At 36.9% G+C, this 21,019-nt stretch overlaps 1 protein-coding gene across 4 annotated transcripts in view; it reads right to left on the reverse strand.

The window, feature by feature from the left end:
- HBS1L (HBS1 like translational GTPase) overlaps positions 1 to 21,019 on the reverse strand; it is a 117,850-nt gene that overhangs the window by 76,729 nt on the left and 20,102 nt on the right. For 2 of the 4 annotated variants that reach the window (XM_032785179.2, XM_032785180.2), the window contains one exon: positions 20,524 to 20,718. In XM_032785179.2, the coding sequence (XP_032641070.1) occupies positions 20,524 to 20,718 (195 nt within the window). Of the gene's footprint in view, positions 1 to 14,493; positions 19,785 to 20,523; positions 20,719 to 21,019 lie in introns of those variants that run through there. The other 2 variants (XM_075063967.1, XM_032785181.1) reach the window with 2 other exon arrangements.

Genomic DNA, 21,019 nt, shown 5'->3' on the forward strand with positions numbered 1-21,019 from the left:
AGAATTCCAAGGGGCGGGGGAGACTGTGGGAACTATGGGATAGCTACAGAATAGCTACCCACAGTGCAACGCTCCGGAAATCGACGCTACCCTCGGACCACGGACGCACACCGCTGAATTAATGTGCTTAGTGTGGTCGTGTGCACTCGATTTTATACAATCTGTTTTACAAAACCAGTTTATGTAAAATCGGAATAATCCCGTAGCGTAGACGTACCCTGACACACTCCCATTGACTCTGCTTGCGCTCCTCGTTCTGGTGGAGTACAAAAGTCGACAAGAGAGCACTCAGCAGTCGATTTATTGCATTGACGCGATAAATTGACCCTTGCTGGATCGATCACTGCCCACAAGCCCATAAAGGCAAGCAAGCATCTATTTTCTGGCTCTAAAAAAGAAAATGAAGATATGATCTTCCAAAAGGAAAGAACTTTCATGGGGAAAGAACAGTACTGTGGACACATACTGTAAACAAAACTATTATCTATTTCCAAAGTAACAGTACATATGGTTTTAAAATTCTGAATAACTTTGATGCCAATCACAGTACTCTGTCCATTTGTCCTCTTCACCACTCCCCCATTTTCCAGCTTCTAGGCGGGGGGGAGGGGGAGGGAAGAGAGAAGAGGAGTGATGGGGGCGCAGGGGACAGCAACTGGAGAAAAATAACAGTGATTAAACACCTCTGCAAATCTTTTAAGACTTCCCAAGTATGACACCAGTAGATCTATGTAGAAACTTACATTATCACCATCTCAGTAGTAGCAAAGTGTTACTTAGTTAGTAAGAAGAGACAAGGAAATATATTACAAAAAAGCATGGATAACACCCTCTATTTGTAATAAAAACAAAAAGTTACCTCTAGACCAGAATCAAAACTGAGCTGTGAGAATCTACCCAGATCAACTGTCTTTGACAAAATCAAATTACACTGTATAATAATGAGAACTACAATGTACAAACTAATATAGTGAGGTAAATTAGCAGACAGCTAGAATGAATACTTACAGCTCTATTCCCAGGTGCTGAAATAACAAAGCCTTCCTTAAATTACCGGTAAGGTTATAAATATATTACTTTAGGGAAGGTAACCCTAAGAAAACATAGCAATTAAAAAATATCAAATATTAGAAGCCAGGCAATTCAAATCACACTTTTCCATGAAAAGTGTTTACGTAAAGTAATATTATTGCAACTGCTAAGACGGGGTTCTCAAAGCGGGGGTTGGGACCCCTCAGGAGGTCACAAGATTATTACACGGGGGGGGTCGCAAGCTGTCAGCCTCCACCTCAAACCTTGTTTTGCCTCCAGCATTTATAATGGTGTTAATAAATTTAAAACATTTTTTTAAATATATTAAGGGGGCGGGGGGTCACACTCAGAGGCTTGCTATGTGAAAGGGATCACCAGAACAAAAGTTTGAGAACCACTGTGCTATGATGTCTAGAACAGGAAAATTACGAAGGAAACAATTATCTCTCTGTTTTTCAGATTACTTTGTACATTGAATAGTCCTGTGTGTATAGTGTCATCATTTCCCCCGTATTGCCAGGTTAGTCAATTTCCTCTGTTTATGTGGGTCAGCAACAGGGAAGAGAAAAACATTTAAAAAATATAGGAAAATGTGATTGTAAAACCACAGAAAGTAGAAGCAAGGACTCAGAAATGGCTGTACTACATGAAATTATTTTAACTCTTTTTTGGAATTGATTAGATTTAAAGTTAACAACTGAATTAAGTTTAATGGTTTAAACATAGCAAAAGTATGAAAGCAGAGCTGGGGCAACCCAAATGACCATAACTATTCCCTATCTTTCCCATGTTGTGTGTCCTGGTAAACAGTAGATATGTATCTATGCTAAGTATCAAAGCTACTTGCACCTTACACTCCTCCCTACTCTTTGGCATTTCAACCAGGAAAATCTTATCACCATGTATTTTGACAGTCCACTTAAGATTTTCTGTCTATCGTCATAAGGATATGCAGGCTATGCAGAACAGAAATATAGGACTTAAAATAGGACTAATGTACAGATGCCCACTGTGCATTGTAAAGGTCTGGAATGGGGGAAAATGCATGGGACTTATATGAACGAACTACATCAGAAAGTACAGATGAGGATTGGATGATGATTATTTCTTTATATAAAGCATGATATCAACAGAATGAACTAGAGTATGTTCTCTGGTGTAGACGTAGAAACATACGTAATGGGTGGGTAGTGCTTATAAGTATGTCATGTATGATATAATGTACTATAATATGTAGTTAATGCTTTCTATGAGGATGATGCACAACATGCAGCCATAAAGCTGTCTTATGATGTAAGCGTAGGTGGAGAAGAGAATACACAGAGAACGTCAAAGCCTTTTCTTTCTATCTGTATTGTAAGATGCCTAGCACACATGGGTACTAAGATACTTGAAACATTATTGTTATTTAAGTCTGTATTTGCATACTTTACTTTTTTTTTTTTAAACTTACACTTAACTTTGCTTTTCCCGAGTTTGTACATTTATTTTTTAAGCTACAGTGTTCTTTTAGGCTATCTTTCCCTTATGTTATTTATACATACTTACAACCTTAAATCCAGTTTAAAGGTTTTTCCCCACTCCTGGGATTTCTTAAGGATTTTTGTCCTTTTGATACTTAGATATCCATTACTAGATTCAAAAGCTGGAAAGTTTTTGTTTAGATTTGCAAAATACTAATGTGACATAAGCCTCTGTAGGTAGTAACAACATCTGCAAAGTGGAGCTCTTCTAATCTTTGGCTGCTTAGCTACACACTTCAGGAGACATCTGTGATCTAACAGCTATGCACAATAGTAGCAAAGTTATGACGGACATTACCAAAGTTTGCCTCAGGCCATGTGACTTTCTGAAGATCCATAAGGTCTGTCAGATTTTTGGACTTCAAAACTGAAAAAGATCTCTCTCTCTTTCCTAGTGCCAAATATAAAAGTAGCTCCATTCTCAAAAAATAATGTACTTAACTTGGCCTAGAAACTTCAGATTTATTCTTTTATCCATCCTTGCTGAGGTTATTAGTTTCTTTTGAGTGATGACATCACAAAGAAGGGACCTGGTAGAGTTCCCCCCTCCATCCTCTACTTGCATTTTGTTTAAGTCCAATAACTTATAAATAAACTATCCATGTCACCTCAAAACTTTGGGGAAAAGTTCTTCGCCCAAAAATATCATATACATGAAATATGAACTGTAGAGACTTTTCTGAGATACACAATGGAGAAAGAAAAGGCAAAATCAGCCTTATAATGGAAAGCTTCCTACATCCTTAACTATAGAAGGAACGTCCTCTTTCATAAGCTTATGGAAATGGCAAATTATTCATTTATATGGTTGGTCTCTAAAGCGCTTACATATTGGCTTAGTTCTGCAGTGGTCTATATGGTACAGTACTTTGAAATCATGTGATAAAGAACGCTATACAAGTTACTTACCTGTTAGTTTCCTCTGAAATTTTCAAAGTCATTCTAGACAATACGACATATGTCATCAACCAGTAGAAGACAGATCTTACTGCTCGAAATTTTGACAATATGACTCTGAAACAGATTAACTGATCTCCTGAGACCAACATCTATCTGAACAGCAGAGACAAAAATCACATAGAATGAAAAACTAACACCTTTGAGAAATACCTAAGTCTATAAAAGGGAGAGGCTAAAGGAATGTATTGCTCATGGAGGTACTGGATTGACATTAGACACTGTTCTCATTTTATCCACAGAAAACAAAATGTAAGCATGGACGCAATTTAAGCTTATACTTTCTACTCCACACATTTTCTGACACCAATCTAGGGTGCAGAATGTTACTGTCTTAAAGAAAAATTCTGCTCTCAGACACTGCTGGTGGATCTTGATGCAAATAAGATGGGCTCCGTAACTGCACACATTTCCTGCTGACAGCAGGAGAAAAACTACATATATAAGGAGAAAAGCATACTGGAGTCAAGTTCTGCCATAGGCATAGGAGAAAAGCATTTGGCTCCTACCAAAAAAATGGGGAGTGAAGTTTGTCATACTGTGGAAAAATTCAAAGAAACTAAACAGGTTTAAAAAAAAAAAAATTCTCCAATCATATTTCTACAATGCTCCAGAACGTCAGGAACCTCACAGTTTAGAGATCAGATTGATTCTTCACTTCAGTGTACAGAACAAAAATGAAAATATTGTTCTCCTGAGGCAAACAGAAAATTAACTGATATACATATTAATCATCTTCTGAAGACATGATCCAGGGGGATACAAATAGAAGGCCACGCCTGATTAACAGGAACAGGAATACTGACTGTGCTGGAGATTTTTAAGAAGAGGTTAGTCATACACCTGTAAAGAATGGTCTATGTTTACTTGGTCCTGCCTCAGGGCAGGGAACTGGGCTTGAAGATCTCTCAAGATCCCTTTGAGTTCTGCATTTCTAACTGGATATCAATTTAAATTTTATCCAGGTTCCTTAACTAAATATACAGTATTTATGTGTGCTATAGCTAGCTATATGACCTACTTTGTATAGATTGCTATTCTTTGTTTGAAAAATAAACTATACTAGTCTTAAAATGCTGCAAGGCAAAACTTCTCTCTCAGAAAAAAGGCTGGAGTGTCATTTTTTCCAGTGTAGGTGTACAGTATATATGAAGAGAATCTCAAAAAGGTATCTCAGAACATTTTAAAAGCTTTTCACTGCTGATGACACATTTTCTGTGAAATAAGCCACTTCCTTTCTAAAGCCCACACAGTATTTTAGTGCAGAGATTCAGTAAGTCCTAATGTCTGTGCAGACATTTTCAGTATACAAAACAGTCTAAGTATCTCATAATATCCCATGATTTAAGAGCTTGTTGAATAATCAGTTATATTGGATTTCAAATGCTTTGTATCAGAGCTAAAACATCAGGAACCATTTTTATACTTATTTATACAGCACCTAACGCATCACTAACTGAGGCATCTGGGTGTTACTATGACATGTTTAATAAATAAAAATGTGACCAATAAAAGACCATAACAACATTTCTAGTTTCCTATTGGGCAGTTTAGATGTAAATGTGAAAACGATTTGCAGATTGGAATTGGTCAGAATACAATGACGAAGCATAATAGTTCCTATATCTTGAACAAAAGCCTTAGGCATCTTAAGCAAACAAAAATATATAATTTACTATTCTTAGTATAAGCTTCAGAACACTTATTTTTCCCTGTAATTCCTTGGAATCCTCTCTAGGGATGCAATGTCAAAGTCTAGCATTTGGATGTATGTTTCTCCAGTTTGACTTAGATTTTTAGTTCCCATTATGAACTCACAAAGCAGCCAAAAGTTAATCATAGACTTTAAAGCCAGAAGGGACCATCATGATCATCTAGTCTGATCTTCTGCACATTGCTGGCCATAGACGCTTACTCACTCACTCCTGTAATAGATCCATAATCTCTAGCTGAATTATGGATGTCCTCAAATCTTGCTTTAAAAAAGACTGCAAGTTACAGAGAATCCACCATTTGTTTTAGATGAAACCAGCAAGTTACCTGTGCCCCATGCTGCAGAGGAAGGGGCGGGGCCAAAAAAACAACCCTACATCTCTGCCAAGCTGACCTGGGGGAAAATTCGATCCTGACCTGAAATATATTGATCTGTTAGAACCTGCACATGTAGAGAGACCCACCAGCTAGACACCGGAGAAAGAATTTACTGTTGTAACACAGAGCCCTTCCCACCTAGTGTCCCATCTCCAGCAGCTGGAGATATTTGCTAATAGCAGGTGAAGCAGTGCCATATACCATTGTAGGCAACTTCATCATACCATCTTCTCCATAAATGTAACAAGCTCAGTCTTGAAACAAAGTTAGTTTTTTTGCCCGGCTGGAAGGCTGTTGCAGAAATTCAGCCCTCTGATGATTAGAAATCAATGTCTAATTTCAATTCTAAAAACTGATATCTAATTTATATCCATTTGTTCTTGGGCCAACATTGGCCCTTAACTTAAATAACTCAACTCCCTCCCTGGAGTCCATCCCTCTCATATATAAGTAGACAGTAATTGTATCTCCTCTGAGCCTTCATTGGGTAAGGCTAAACAACCGAAGCTTCTTAAGCCTCTTCTCATATGATAGGTTCTCCATTCCACTGATCATCCTAGAAGCTCTTCTCCACACCTGTTCCAACTTGAAGTGACCTTTCTTAAACATGGAGGACCAGAATTGCACCTAGTATTCCAGATGAGGACTCACCAATGCCTTGTACAATGGTACTAACAATTCCCTCTCTCTACTGGAAATACTTTGCCTGATGCATCCTAGGATTGCATAAGCCTTTTTCATGGCCACACCACACTAGCGGTTCATAATCATCCTGTGATCAACCAATACACCCAGGTCTTTCTTCTCCGTCACTTCCAATTTATAGCAAAAAAAATCTTGTTAGTCCCTAATTCCATGAGCTTGCACTTTGCACTACCAAATTTCACCTCATTTCTCTTACTCCAGTTTCCAAGGTCATCCAAATCATCTTGTATGATATTCCACTGCTTCTCTACACTGGTAGTACCTCCTAACTTTGTCTCATCTGCAAATTTTATTAGCACACACCCACTTTTTGTGCCAAGGTAATTAACGAGAATGTTCAATAAGATTGGTCCCAACACTGATCCCTGATGAAGTTCACTAAACCTCCCTCCAGCCTGACAGTTCCTCTTTCAGTATTACCCGTTTTAGTCTCCCCTTTAACCAGTTCTATATCCACCTTTAAAGTCATATATTAATCCCCAAATTGTATAAATATGATTATTTGCATTCCACTACAGTGCACTCATGAATAGAAAGCTGTTGCAACTGCAATGCGCATCTGGAAGCATGAAAGCCAGACCATCAAGTGTCTGTCCCTGGATTGGGAAACCCCCATCACCATGGAGCAAAGTTGTCAGAATCACTATCATAAGCTGCAGGAGTTAGTGAAGGCACTTCTGTGGTATTTATCTAAGTGGCTGTTTCTTGTTCCAGTGTGTTGTCATACCTAGGCTATGCTGATATGCTGGAAATTGTTTATGGAATAGAATTGGGACAGATTTGATATAGAGGAAGGGAAGAGGTTGAAACAGAGGAATGCGATTAACTTAGAATAAAATGTAGAGCTAAAAAAATATACCACACATCTGCTTACTTTCTTTTTATGTTGAATCCTTTTCTCTTCCCCCTATCCCCAGCCACCACCACCACTCCCCCTTCATCTGTACATTGGAGATAGAAACTTTTTCTTCAGACATGTCTGTAAAATTCCCAGAATATTTGACACTCTAACAAAAATAATAAATTAGCCATTTGTACTAATAAACGAATACTGTCTGCCCTGTAGTCTGTATCTCCGCTGGTGAGGTATTAAGGACTAGTGGTTAGGGCACTGGACTGGTTTGTGAAGACCTTGGTTCTATTCCCAACTCTGCCAACAACATGCCACCAGACCTTGGGGCAAGCCTCTTCAATTCTCTGTGCCTATTTTTCCCCAACCTTTTGTCTTATCTATTTTAAGTATTTTAGTGTAGGGATTGTCCGTTACTATGCATTTTATAGTACCTACCAGAGTGAGACTTTATTCTTGGTTGTGGTCACTAGTATATAGTGCTCTGTGTATTGTAAATTAATAATTAATATGCATTACAGAATATCTTCAACCATAATATTAAAGTGACATTCTAATTTGAAAAATGATTTTGTAAAAATGAATGCAGTAGAATTCCAGTTTTATTGCTTCAATAACTTGCAGATCAAATCTGCTTGTTAGTATCAGCATTTTAGGGATGGATGCAGTGAGTCATGAAGCGATTAACAGCTTTAGGCACCAAACTCCCATAAGCACCTTTGAAAAATTCCAGCTATGTAACTTGCCCAACATTGCACAGGCAGTGGCAGGGGATGTCCTTTACTGGGCTAGCAAATCAGGTGGGACAGAACAGCATAGAATAGCTTGGCAAAGGAGCCTTGTAGCATGACCCAGAAGCTGGTGATAAAACTGCACAACAGACCTGTTGCTCCACTAGCCAATCACAGATGCTTCCTGGATAGAGAAAGCAGAAAAAGATCTTGAAGGAGTGGACAAGATGATTTATAAGATTTTTTTTTTTTTTGTCAACCCCAAAAATTTAACCCAAGATGTCACTTTTTCTGGTTCATGCATCACTGAAAATAAAAATCTTACAATCAGAAAGTGGTTAACAGTTCTATTAATGAGGCCCAAGATGGAATAGAATCTAGCTCACTCATAAGTATGTGTGTGTGTGTTCTATAGTGCTAACAGGAATAAAAAAAGTAATGAAAACATCTTAAACAGTAAAAAGCAAGTAGAAATGAAAATGAATATGCCTAGGAAGCACATCCTTTTGACTAAGGGTGGTGCCATTTTTTACAGAAGCATTTTTCAGATTAGAATTATTCTTGAAGTGTTAATTTTTTTAAAGATTTCTCAGAGAAGTTATAAATATGAGGTCAATTTAATTTCAGTATAGTTGCAAATATGGGATCACACCCTGGATCAGTCTATTTCCAATGTTTCAGAAGGCAAAAGATTCACCTGAATAACTGTGCAATGCTACCCATCTCAAGGGAGAAAACGGAGGAGGCACATTAACACAATTAAATTTCAAGATTTTATTACCTTTGATTTCTTTAGATAGTATAGCTACACATTTTAATGGACATAAAATTAACCATTTTTAACATTCTAACAGTATTTGCATCCACTTCCTTTAGCAATAAATTTCACAAGCTGACTATATTCTATTAATTCTAAATTTGTCCTTTTTCCATCATGTAGTTTCTCTACAGTCTCAAGAAAGGAAAAAATATCAAATTCTGCTATGCCCTTAATTAGTCAGATTTCTGTCTAGTCCCCTTATAATTCTCCTTCCCTGTGTAATTTCAGTCTCTGCAATCTGTGGTGTACATTTAACCATATTCTTTGCTCTTCCCTAGGAAAACTTCACTTTTGTTTCCTAAGGTAAAGACCACATGAATACAGCACTCTATTCAATGGTGTATCATTGTCCAATATAGAAACAAGAAATGCAATAATTTCTATTCTTTAATGCACTGAAAGTATCTTATTTGACCCCAACTGCTAATATACATCAGACACACATTAGACATGCATAGTAACTTGCATAGCACAGCAACAGTCTCTTGAAAGCACTCAAAGTGAGTAACCTCTCTGGAGACAGCAACTTAAAGAAGGAGAGAAGTGGAGTTCCAGCTGCACAGAAAATGTAAGGACTTATTGCTAAAGATACATTACAGCTGCACAGAGACATATTCCCTTTTTTGCCCCCCTCAGAAAATCCTGCAAGTTTAAAGCCATTAGCATATACTATTTGTGCCCATATGCATTACCTTAAACTTAGTTAAGTTTATTTAATCTTCCATCATGATATCCAATCTTCTATTCCATTTAAATCTAACTACAGTCTCTCTCTCTCTCTTACATACTTAGGCAAAAACTCATTAGCTCAATTTCCAAAACAATTCTGGCTCAAAACAAAGCTAGCCTCATTAAAAGTAGTACAGTAGCCTACTTTATTGTGAAGTTATACGTTTTCCGAACACATTCCATGTAATAACCGATGAATACATACTGTAGCACAGCCTCAAGCTTTAAAATTGTTTTCCACCCAAAAGCATATAATCTGTATCAGTGGGTCCCCAAAGTGATCCCTGAGGGTATGCTGTGAGTTATGCAGGGGTCCGTTCTTGAGCCAACGCTGGAATGTGCCAAACAGTATTCCATTGCTTTTGTTGCCTGGAGACAAAATGGCATCCTCCATACAGCATAACAGAGAGGTCATGATGGCAGGGGCATTCCCACACTGGCGGGGTCATTCTAGTACCAGAAATTAAAGGAATCTAGAACATTTAGTCAGATGCCAAAGAGATCCTTGGCAGCAAAAAAGTTTGGCAGCTACTGATCTATACTATATAAAACAAACCAACCTCCATTAAAAGAAAATTAAAGCTACAAAATCAATCACTGAAGTTAGGAAATGCCAGAATTAAGGTTGCCCCTGAAACCCTAAGTAGCCCCCTTTGTGTATATTCATTGTGAAAGTAATTATGACCACATACCATTTTTATGCTTCCTACCAATACCATTACAAAGCATGTCTTTCTAAAGAAGTAATTGCAGGAATCATTGTGCAACACAGAATGAAATTGATAGTTCAGAACTTGGAAGCAGCCTCTCAGTGTTCACAAGTATTCAGTACAGCTACCTATTTTCCATAGCCACTGGTTACTCTGTTTTGCAGAGAGGCTTATTTGCAGACAAGCAGTCAGTCTAGTGAAAAATACAATTGAAATGCATGTAATTGGATTGGATAGGGCAGAGCACAAAATTCCAAAGATTACCTATCTTGGATAGACTTTTGGGCACCACAAAGAATACAGAAATTCTCATGAAACAGTCCGATTCAGAAAGACTTGTGTGTGAAAACCTGTTACTTCTGGGTCTAAGAATCTGAGAATTTCATGAAAAGCTTTTAAAATCATTTTGTTTACATATTTAAAAGAGTATCAGATAAATGAATTAGAAAAAGGAATTATTCTGTCTCTCTCTATTCTCCAAATAAACCCCATCAACAAACAAGCAGACCTTTTAAGCTTATTGCACTTGCTCCTTGAAGGCAATAGAAAATCTAAGGCAGCAAGCTTAAGACTTTTTCTTCTTAACTATCTACAAGACAAAAGGAAAGAGCAAAGGTGATTAATCTTGATTCCTTCAAAAATGAACTAAATGTAAAATATGAACAGGACAAAATTAGTCCACACGCCTTCAACTAACTCTGCATGGGTGCAAGGGGCCCATCCATGTGGAGCCCCACTGCAGAATCATGGTCTCAAAATGCAAGTTTGCTGGGTCAAGGACAGTGTCTTACTGTATCAACATGCTCAGACCACATTCTTACCACTCTTCTGTAACACATTTTAAAAAGTAATTTACACTGAATATGCCATTTCAAGGTACTGCCTTTTTCCTTCAGACATTGATGACAACACTTATAAGCACTGATGTAATTTTTACATCTACACAGGTATACTGCAATGGTTTAGGTTAACTACTTTTTTTGTTAGTTTAAAAGGCATCTCTGCTTGCCTTTAAGTCTCATGTTTCAACATCTCTCTTGACCTCAGTATCTTGTGGCAATTAATTCCACGGGTTATTCACGTATCATACAAAGTAGTATTTCCTTTAGTCCACTTCAAATTGGTTGTCTTTCAATTCTTCACTGAATTGCCTTTGTCCTTGCATTATGTAAAATAGTAAGTGCCTGCCTGACTTTCTCTGTATTATTCATTATTTTGCGTGCCTCTTCCTTCCTTCGTACTCATTTCTTCTCCAAATTAAAGAGCCTCAATCTTTTCAGTGTCATACATGGAAGATTCTCCACGCCTTAAATCAATTTTGGCACCTGTCACTGAACCCCTCCCATATGTAGTTTCTTTTTTGAGACAGTAACTAGAACAGAACACGATATGCCAACTGAGCTTGCACTTTGCTGATTATAACATTATAATTTCACTATTCAGTCAATTCAACTGGTATAAAATAAAACACTGATCTATGAATTTACTATAGTTTTATCTTCCTAGGGGATGCTTTTATTATACCAAATTACTTTGCTTTTCATTGTTTTCTTTGCATATCTGATAATTATGCAAGATGCATGTTCTACAGTAAGAGCTATCCTCAGAAGATCCTGCAGTTAGTAATTTATGACAGTCTTTTTGCTCTATGAATGACTGAGGTGTCAAATTTAGCACTTCACTGAAGGATTAAATAGAACATGGACTGTGATAGAGCAGGCTCTTATTTAATCACAAACAGTTTTGGTAATCAGCAAGCTAACAGGGAAAATATGAAAAACAAGTTGGATAAATTTATTTAAATCTATTTAATTTTTCTGCTTTCTGAAAGTCCTTAGTGTACAGTTTTTATTTGCCAAGTTTAGTTACTGGTTCATGCAAATTACTATAGGTAGGACCCTACCAAATTCACGCCATGAAAAACACGTCACAGACCGTGAAATCTGGTCTCACTCCCATGAAATCTGGCCTTTTGTGTGCTTTCACCCCCTCTTCCATCTGCGCCCTCCAATAATCTACAGATTTTTCACAGGGGAGACAAGCATTTCTCAAATTGCAGATCCTGACTAAAAGGCAGTTACAGGCAGGTCACAATGTTATTCTGGGGGTGGGGGGAGGTCACGGTATTGCCACCCTTCCTTCTGCACTACCTTCAGAACTGGGCAGCTGGAGAGTGGTGACTTTTGGCCAGGCACCCAGTTCTGAAGGCAGCACTCCACCAGCAGCAGTGCAGAAATAAGGGTGGCAATACCATACCATGCCATCCTTACTTCTGTGCTGCAGCTGGCAGTGGCTCTGCCTTCAGAGCTGGGCTACTAGCCAGCAGCCACTGCTCTCCAGCTGTCCAGCTCTGAAGGCAGCGCCACTGCCAGCAGCAGTGCAGAAGTAAGGGTAGCAGTAATGCAACCCCCCCCTACAATAACCTTGCGATTCCCACCACCCACCCACCACAATCTCCTTTTTGGGTCAGGACCCCTAAAATTACAACACTGTGAAATTTCAGATTTTAATAGGTGAAATAATGAAATTTACTGTTTTTAAAAATCCTACGGCCATGAAATTGACCAAAACTGTGAATTTGGTAGGGCCCTAATTATGAGACAGCATTCAAAAGTCACTTGTCAATTACAAATTAAATCTTCCTATCTGACAAGAGATGCTTAACCACTTTATTTCTGTAAAATTTAACCTTTCATTTAAAAAAGTTTCTAGCCCTTATGTTTGCAAAGATAACCTCCTGTACATTAACCCATGCAGCATTTTCTTGCTATGCCTGGAAACCACTCTAGTGTCTATGCTGTTGCTTGTTGAAGAGCTAGGAAGAGCAACATAGTGAAAATGAAGTCACTGATCATGTTCACTGCTGTTACGTTGAGTCTGGTGGACAACCACAAAATTGACAATCATATCAATGACACTACTCTTACTTAGGAAAATTAGCCCAGTAAAAGCCCTGCACCACAACTATTCAGGAGAGAAAGGAACCCAAAAGCAACAATACCACCCCCCGCTCTGTGAAAAGGGCCTGGAGGACAGAAGGGTAGAGTGGCAGAGATTCCACACCTAAACAGAAGTCAGGAGGCTCTGGATGAGAGAAGGAGAAAGGATGCACGTGCTACCTTATCTATCATTTCCTGATTTTTGGATGTTTCACCGTGCAACCTTAATTTCTTTTACCATAGTTATTTGGATGAAATTCCTAAGTTTTGTCAAACAGAAAAATAAATTCCATGACATGCAACTACTCATTTGTCTAGATATCACTGGAATCCTCTGTATCAGATTCCTAATAAGGTCTACAGGAGGGCATCCTACTCCAGCACACTTTAGACATGCCACAGGAGACGTGGACTCCTTAGGAGCTGTGCAGCTTTTACCTTTCAAGATGCATAGAGACTGAGGCAAGGACTGTAATTCATCTGCACATATATGCAGTAAAGCCTTCCTGAACTATATACACAAGCTGTTAAAAGAAGTTTACTTTTAATTAATGGACAAAGTTAATTTTCCACTCACCTTGTACTCAGCTTTTTATTGGGGGGGGGGAGGGAGGGCTCAATTTTTCCAAAACAACTACACCCAGAGGCAGACACAAAAGCCTGGAAAATTTAAACTTGAAAGATAAAAGTGTCAGATAGTTAAGTGCCTGAACACCTGTACAACCTTAAATGTAGTAGCATTGATTGCCCCCACTGTAATGTATGGTCTGAGGGCTGGTCTAATTAAGCTGAAAGTTGACCTAAGTTATGCTACTTCAGTTACATAAGTTACATAACTGAAGTCGACATACCTAAGGTTGCACTGCAGTGTGTTGACAGGAGAGCGCTCTCCTGCTGACTTACCTGACATATCTTGGGGACCAGGAGTACAGACGTCGATGGGAGAGCACTTCCCCATTAACTTAGCGGGTCTTCACCATACCCACTAAATGGACACTGCTGCGATCGATACAGCAGCGCCGATTTAGTCGTAAGTATAAACAAGCCCTGAGAATGAATGTTAGGCATAGAATTTTTTCTTTAGAGCTAGATGGTTATTTCATTAAGATCCTTTCCTTTCTACTTTTTGCTTAGAACTTAGAGAAGCCTAAAAATTCTATCCACAATCTAACTGTGTGAAGGTTCTCAAATACATTTCTAAAAAAGGCAAACTATGACCCCTATACTGCACCTGGATTCCATATGTGCGGATATATTTGTCTGCATAGAGCCTCAGTCATGTCTGGAAACTTGTATGGGAACAGGGGTACATCTCTGCAAATCTAGCCATACACTGGGGCGTATCTCTTCAAAAGAAATGGCTAGTGCACTGCTAACAGCAACAAAATTTGTACAAGACAAACCACTAGCAAGAAATCATGTGTTATTTAATCAGTCTTTACGAAGTGTTTTATTTTTTTGTACATAAATGAAAAGCAGTATTCACAAAGCAATTTCATTAAAAAAACTAAATGACCCACTGAATTTTAAAAAATTATATATAAAAACAATGTACAAAAGATACTTTACAACAGTCTGAACACTGTAAACAGTATATTCCATGTAGCTTAATGCTTTCTTTCATGTATACACTGTGTGTGCATAGACACAAATACTTTACGATTTCCAACTCTGAATATCAATATGTAAGCAATTAATACAAGTGACCCATATACACACATGCCAAGTTACAGGCTGGCTGCAAACCATTAAGGAAATATTTATAACAAACACCTCCCTGACTATGTTATATAAAATGTAAACAAAAAGGGATTTCACTAACAGATTTTAATGTTCATTAGGTAGAAACATTTTTGGAACCAATCAACAATATGCTATACGAAAATTCCAGGTGCCATAATATCATGCGGTAGTTTAAGAAAATTAAGAATTTTCTGTGGTGAACCACATAAACATAGTTCTTCTTGAGTAATTTATTTACACACCCGTTTCAGTTTTAAAAATACAGTAACATGCTACCATTTAGTTAAAAATCAAAACTGTGGGTAAAATTTTCAAAAGTGCCTAAGTGGCACAGGAGCCTAAGTCTCATTGTATTAAATGGAAGTTAGGCTCCTAAGTGATGTAGGATGTCAGTTTAATCCTTTTGAAAATTTTACCCTCTGTGCATATTTATTCAAGGATCATTTCAGGCTGCAGGATTACAGTCTGGGCAGACAATCCCCACCACACGCCGCATGATTTTTATCCTGCTGAACAGCATTATGCATAGCATCTTCAGGATCACCAACAGTACTAATGCAACAGATCTGAGAAATATTAAGGGTTAGTCACCTAGTACTTACATGTAAAGTTAGACACTGAGGCCCCAATCTGCAATGACATCTGTGTGGGTGGACAGCCATATGTAGTTGGAGTTCGACTGAAGTCAATGGAGCGCTGCGTAGGCCCATTGCTTCATCTGCACAGATATCATTGCAGGACTGGGTTCTAAGTGCTGAATTCTTTCATCAAAGACTTGCATGTAACTTGTGATTAAATCAACAGGAGTTCTGTGCAGGTATGATTTGTGCAGAATTTGGCTCTAAAACTGCTAGTAGCATCTAATGTTAAAAAAGGGTTTAGGAGAAGAGTAGCAAAGAGGAAATGAGAGAACAGAGACAATACAACAACACTAGACAGAAGCAGCAGAAGCAAAGAAACAATTTACTCTACTAAATATAATAGCAATTCTTCCACCAGAGATTAGTAACACCTCCATTAGAAAAGCTAATTCAAGCCATGAGGAAGCGGCAGGAACAAGAAAAGAGCAAATCACCTAAAGTAAACTAAAAAAGACTGGGCCATTAAAAAGAAAATTATTAAAATGTTAAACAATTTTTCATCACTGGTAGCACACTATCCCATTTAAAATAAATTTGGAGATCTGTCTATTGCACAAATTCTTCAGATAAGACCCAAAATCTTAATAGGAAAAATCAATTCTAGATATCAAGTAAAGGGCTGTTCATATTTAGAGAGACTTCAGAAAACAGATAACTTGAATGAAGATTTTTTTTAAAACATTTCTGAACTATTCTGTCAGTATTTTGAGCCAGCGAACAGCCTCACTCTGATCTACCTTGTTTGCTTATTGTTCAGCAAGTACAACTGGAGCACTTACTATGAAAATCTTAAATGATAAAAGAACTAGCGTACTTGAGGGATTGCCCTGTAATAGCAACAAAAGTCATCTAGAGCTTTCTCTGTTTAAGGTGTGGGACAGCAGAAAGTTCTTCTGATAATTTGAGAGTGTGTGACATCCTTCAGGATAAGGCTCAAGAAACTGTTTCCATGTAGTTTATGTCGGGGAAAATATATATAATTTGTGAGCAAAATAGGAGGATGTTGGGTTTTATTTCTGCTCTTTGATTTACCTAAACAAGCTATGTTTACATTAATTATGTTTTAACCTACTGAAGGCTCCTAAAGGCTTCTGGATATGAGTGACTAAACAAACAAAAATCAAGCTGATCAATTAGAATATAAACACTGCGGTGCTACCATCTTTATTAAAAGGCACTAGAACAATGAACTCTGTTCTGGAGAATTTAGAAGATCAAAAACACTTCAATACAAAAAAAAAAAAAAAAAGAGTCTGATACTCATATGTTTGAAGAATTCCCTAAATAGTGACAGTTTACAAATGTCTACCAGCTAAACAAATTAGTGTACAGCAAATGTAACCTGCATTCCAGTGCTTTCAAATACATTTTTATAACTAAACTGACATTGCTACCTAAAGCTAGGAAAAATACTAAATATTAAGGCTTCTTTTTCTATAAATCAACTTATTAAAGCTCCACCATTAAGATTTAACCCATTATTTCATAACAGTTTCCTGGTTATATCTGAATAAAGTTATGGTAAATTATAAACAAGCTTATTTTTCTAGTAATAACAGTACTTGTATAGGATATACTGCAGATTAACTGTTGAAAATACCGACTGGTAATCCATGGATCCAAGTGAAAAACTACTAATATTTGACAAACACCTCTGTAAAGTTATGACTACCTATAGACAGTATCAGAGTCCAATGACTATTGGATAAGAAATTAAGTTCAAGACCTGACTTTGGCTTCACATATTAAGACTCAAAATAACGAGCACTGGCTCCAGCAAGAAAAGTGAATGCAACTTTACACATTTCCATTACTAAAGGTAACTTTTTCCTAAAAGGAGAAATAGCACCTATAGCTTGTCACTCCCTTTTCACTAGGCATGACTAATGCCAAAGGGGAAAAAAAAAAGAACATTTTTCTTCCAACACACTTAAAACAGACTTAAAATAGGTGATGGATTCCAACTGGAAAAATTTTGATGAAATATATACTATGCACACAGTTGTTTTCCAATATCCTTTAAATGCCCAGTTTTAACACTTGGATGTTTTGAATAGATATAAAAATTGTAACTTTAAGTTATAGTACTTTGCTGTCATAAGAAAGTCTGGTCCCACCAAAAAGCTAGCAAATGGTTCATCATCAGGTATAGTGGTCAATGATTGATTTTTCTGGGGTTATTTCTTTTAAATAACTGGAGCTTTTGAGAACATATGATAATTTTCTAAGATTAGTGACATCACTATGACCAAAGTATATAAAAGAATAATGAAATTGAGAATGAAATGAGCAACAGTTGGAAATTAAACCCTGCCACAAGACAGTTTAATTATGTAACCTACCAGAAACTTAAATTTAAAGTACATCTAATAAAATTAATCCAGAGCAATATCTATTCTAGGTTATGTTCTGCAATATAACCAAACAATAAAATAGAATGGTATAGCTAGGATTTTTTTTCCCCCAAATTAAATCTATTTTTCTTACTTAGAAATGTAATTTTGTATAGTAGTATTCTATATATGTGCAATTCTGATGTATTAAACATTAAGAGTTTGTGAAAATTAAGATGTTGTATCTTAAGGAAAAGTATGCAAAAAATAAAAATACAGGCACTCAGTGCAGTTGTTTAAAACTTCACATAAATTTTTTGATCACCAACTATTTGTTGAGAATTATCAAATGTATAATTAAAAAATATAGAATGTGAATTCTGGGTTATAAAGTCACCCAATACAAAATTTATAAAATCATTTAAAAAGGCTCTGAAGGATAAATTCTATTTCTTTCCCCTACTTTACACTAGTCTCTTGTAAAGGCTCTTTTTTGTCCAGCTTTTACAATGTCATCAGGAGATGCTGATTTAAAGTCAAATGGTGTTATTGATATTAAAGGGTCAATTTCCTTATTTTTTACTTCTTTTACTTGCCTACTGTATAGGAAAGTCTTATGGATATCAATCGTGCGTCTTTTACATCCTTTTGGAGGATAACGGAGACACAAAGTTAAAGCAAAAGCTGACGGTCTGGCACAAAGAGCCTTCATCCATGAGAGAGACAGATCCTGGCTCTTAGAAATACGTCCTTTTCTGCTTTTTTTATTTCCTTTCACTAAAATAATACTTTTTCCTTGCTTTGATCTTAAAACTTTAGTTTCTGGGACTATGGTATTTGACTGGCGTGCTACTGCTTCTGCAGATACTTCTGGATTTTTTATAAGGACACTTAAGTCAATGTTTGTGTTTACGCCTGTAGAAGGCCACATTTCAGCTATACTGAACCTCAAACAGTCTTTTGCTTCTTGAGGATTATCTACTTCAATGGTTTCTGCAATTAAATCTGAAAGTGACAAATTCTCAAGTTCTCTTACTGGAGAAGCCTGAGACAATGCCAGAGAAGACAGAGATCCTGTTAATTCTGACATCCCTGTTGCAGCTTGATGTTGACCAGCTAGTTGTGACAATGGTGAGGATCCCAATTTCAAATCTATAAAACTCATAGATATTTGGTTATGAAGATCAGACAAAGAACAGTGGCTTGAATTACTTTCCTGGTGCTCTCGAAGTAGGTCAGCCAGTGATGGACCCCCAGAGTTTGAAAATGGCAAACTATCCATGTCTGAAGATGAGGTATCTTGCCTGGTACTTTGTAGAAATGAAGGAAAAATTTCAAAACGCTCAGTCTTTCTATTCTGAGTACAGTTTATACCATTATCAAGTGTCAGTTTCCCTACAGAACTCATTAAGCCAGGACTACTAACCATACTTCCTCTACTATTATGATCTGAAGAATTTTGGACCCCAAGCAGTCCCCTGTCTTGGAAACTCAAATAGTCATCAGTTATATTCTGCATCAGCAAAGATTTCAAGTCTTGTGATTCCTTGCACTCCAACTGCTTCCAGGCAGGATTTTCAGACTGACTAGCTTCCAATAACTCAGCACCTACACTAAAGCAAATTTTGTCTTCATTGCTGGAAATCAAACTTAATGTGCTGGTATTGTCTGGTAGCCGTACTGCTACATGTTTACTGACAGATTCATAACATGATTCTTCATACATATCATTACTGAGGGAAGAATATAGAACTCCTGAAGATTTATTAGATGATTCAGATATTTTCTTTTCTATTGAGGATATTTTAGAATGTTTAGCTTTGAAGAGTGTTGTGTCACTTAAAGTTGAAAAGTAACTAGGTGATTTAGCTTTGACTGTCAGGCTACTGAGCTCAGACATGTTGGTGTTTGCTGAAGAGTTTTCTATTAAGTAAGACAAGTTCTCTGAATAAGTAAAAGTTTCTGAACAAAGTAAATCTCCTTACCTTACAATAGCCAATAATTTTCAGACAGATGCATTGTCACAACGAAAAATTCCATTTTTTTAAGGAGACAGCAACAGCAAAGTTAAGAAGAAACATAAAGGCATTTAATTACTAAACGTTACTTGAAAAATTGCATTGCATCATTGTCTCTATAATCAAATAGAACTGAGTTCTGAAGGGCATTTATTCAATCATTTAGCAAAATTACTACAATTATCCACCAAAAGAAACACTATGTTAGTAAATGAATATCAACTCTTAAGATGTCTGAATCCACACAACCAAGCTATTGTACTAGCTCTACAAAAACAGCCTTGCTATATGACAAGCAAACATTTAAAATGTCTTAAAATTTGCTGTCTCAAAAAAAAATACAGAAGTTAGCAGTTAGATAACGTAAGTAGTAACATAACTAAAGTATTTATTAGAAAACAGAATTTCATTGGGAATTGTGGTTGCTTACATTTGAATTTAGGAGGGAGGACCAAGTCTAAAACTAAAACTTGATTTTAAGTTTAGTAAAAATCTACTGCTTCCTTTAAAGAGATGTTCTCTATATATCTTAAAAACCATGAAATGTATTTAGAAATAGAAGACTGAGAACTTTGTTTTGTTTTCCAATGAGTAATTTTGATATAACAGTGCAAGTATCTTCCAGTTCTAAAAACTCCAGGATCCTATGCACAGCCAGTGAACTTTAATCTAAACCAAAACATAATTAAATAAGAGCATACCTTTTGTTGTCTTTCCTGTAGTCACAGGTTCTTCATTCTTAGTCTTCACATTTTGCTTACTGTCTTGTGCAAGCACAAAATCCAAAGCCTTCTGTACATCAAATTTACTATTCAACACTGCTTCCACCATCACCTGCTCTGGTGCAGTTTCCCCCAGCACTTCTCTCATCTGATCAAGGCACGAATAAAGAAGGGCTACAAAAGACATCAGTAGTTATAAAATTATAAAACGTGTATTTTCACAAAATGGCGTGATAAATTACTAAAACTGTACTTGCAATACATATATTTGGGGTGGGGTAGAAATGGTAATTATAAAATCATTGCAACCTGATTTCTTCCTCTTGCAGGCTCTCTTACCCTCTGCACTGAAGAGTTTTTCAATTATTTCACCAAACCATTACTACAAGAAATACATCTAATGATTTTAAAATTGTCTTTAAAGGGCTGAACACTTAATTATGAGGTGTTACCAACATGAACAGTATTCATGCCA

Source organism: Chelonoidis abingdonii, chromosome 3 (genome assembly GCF_003597395.2).
Source record: "Chelonoidis abingdonii isolate Lonesome George chromosome 3, CheloAbing_2.0, whole genome shotgun sequence".
Taxonomy (NCBI): domain Eukaryota; kingdom Metazoa; phylum Chordata; order Testudines; family Testudinidae; genus Chelonoidis; species Chelonoidis abingdonii.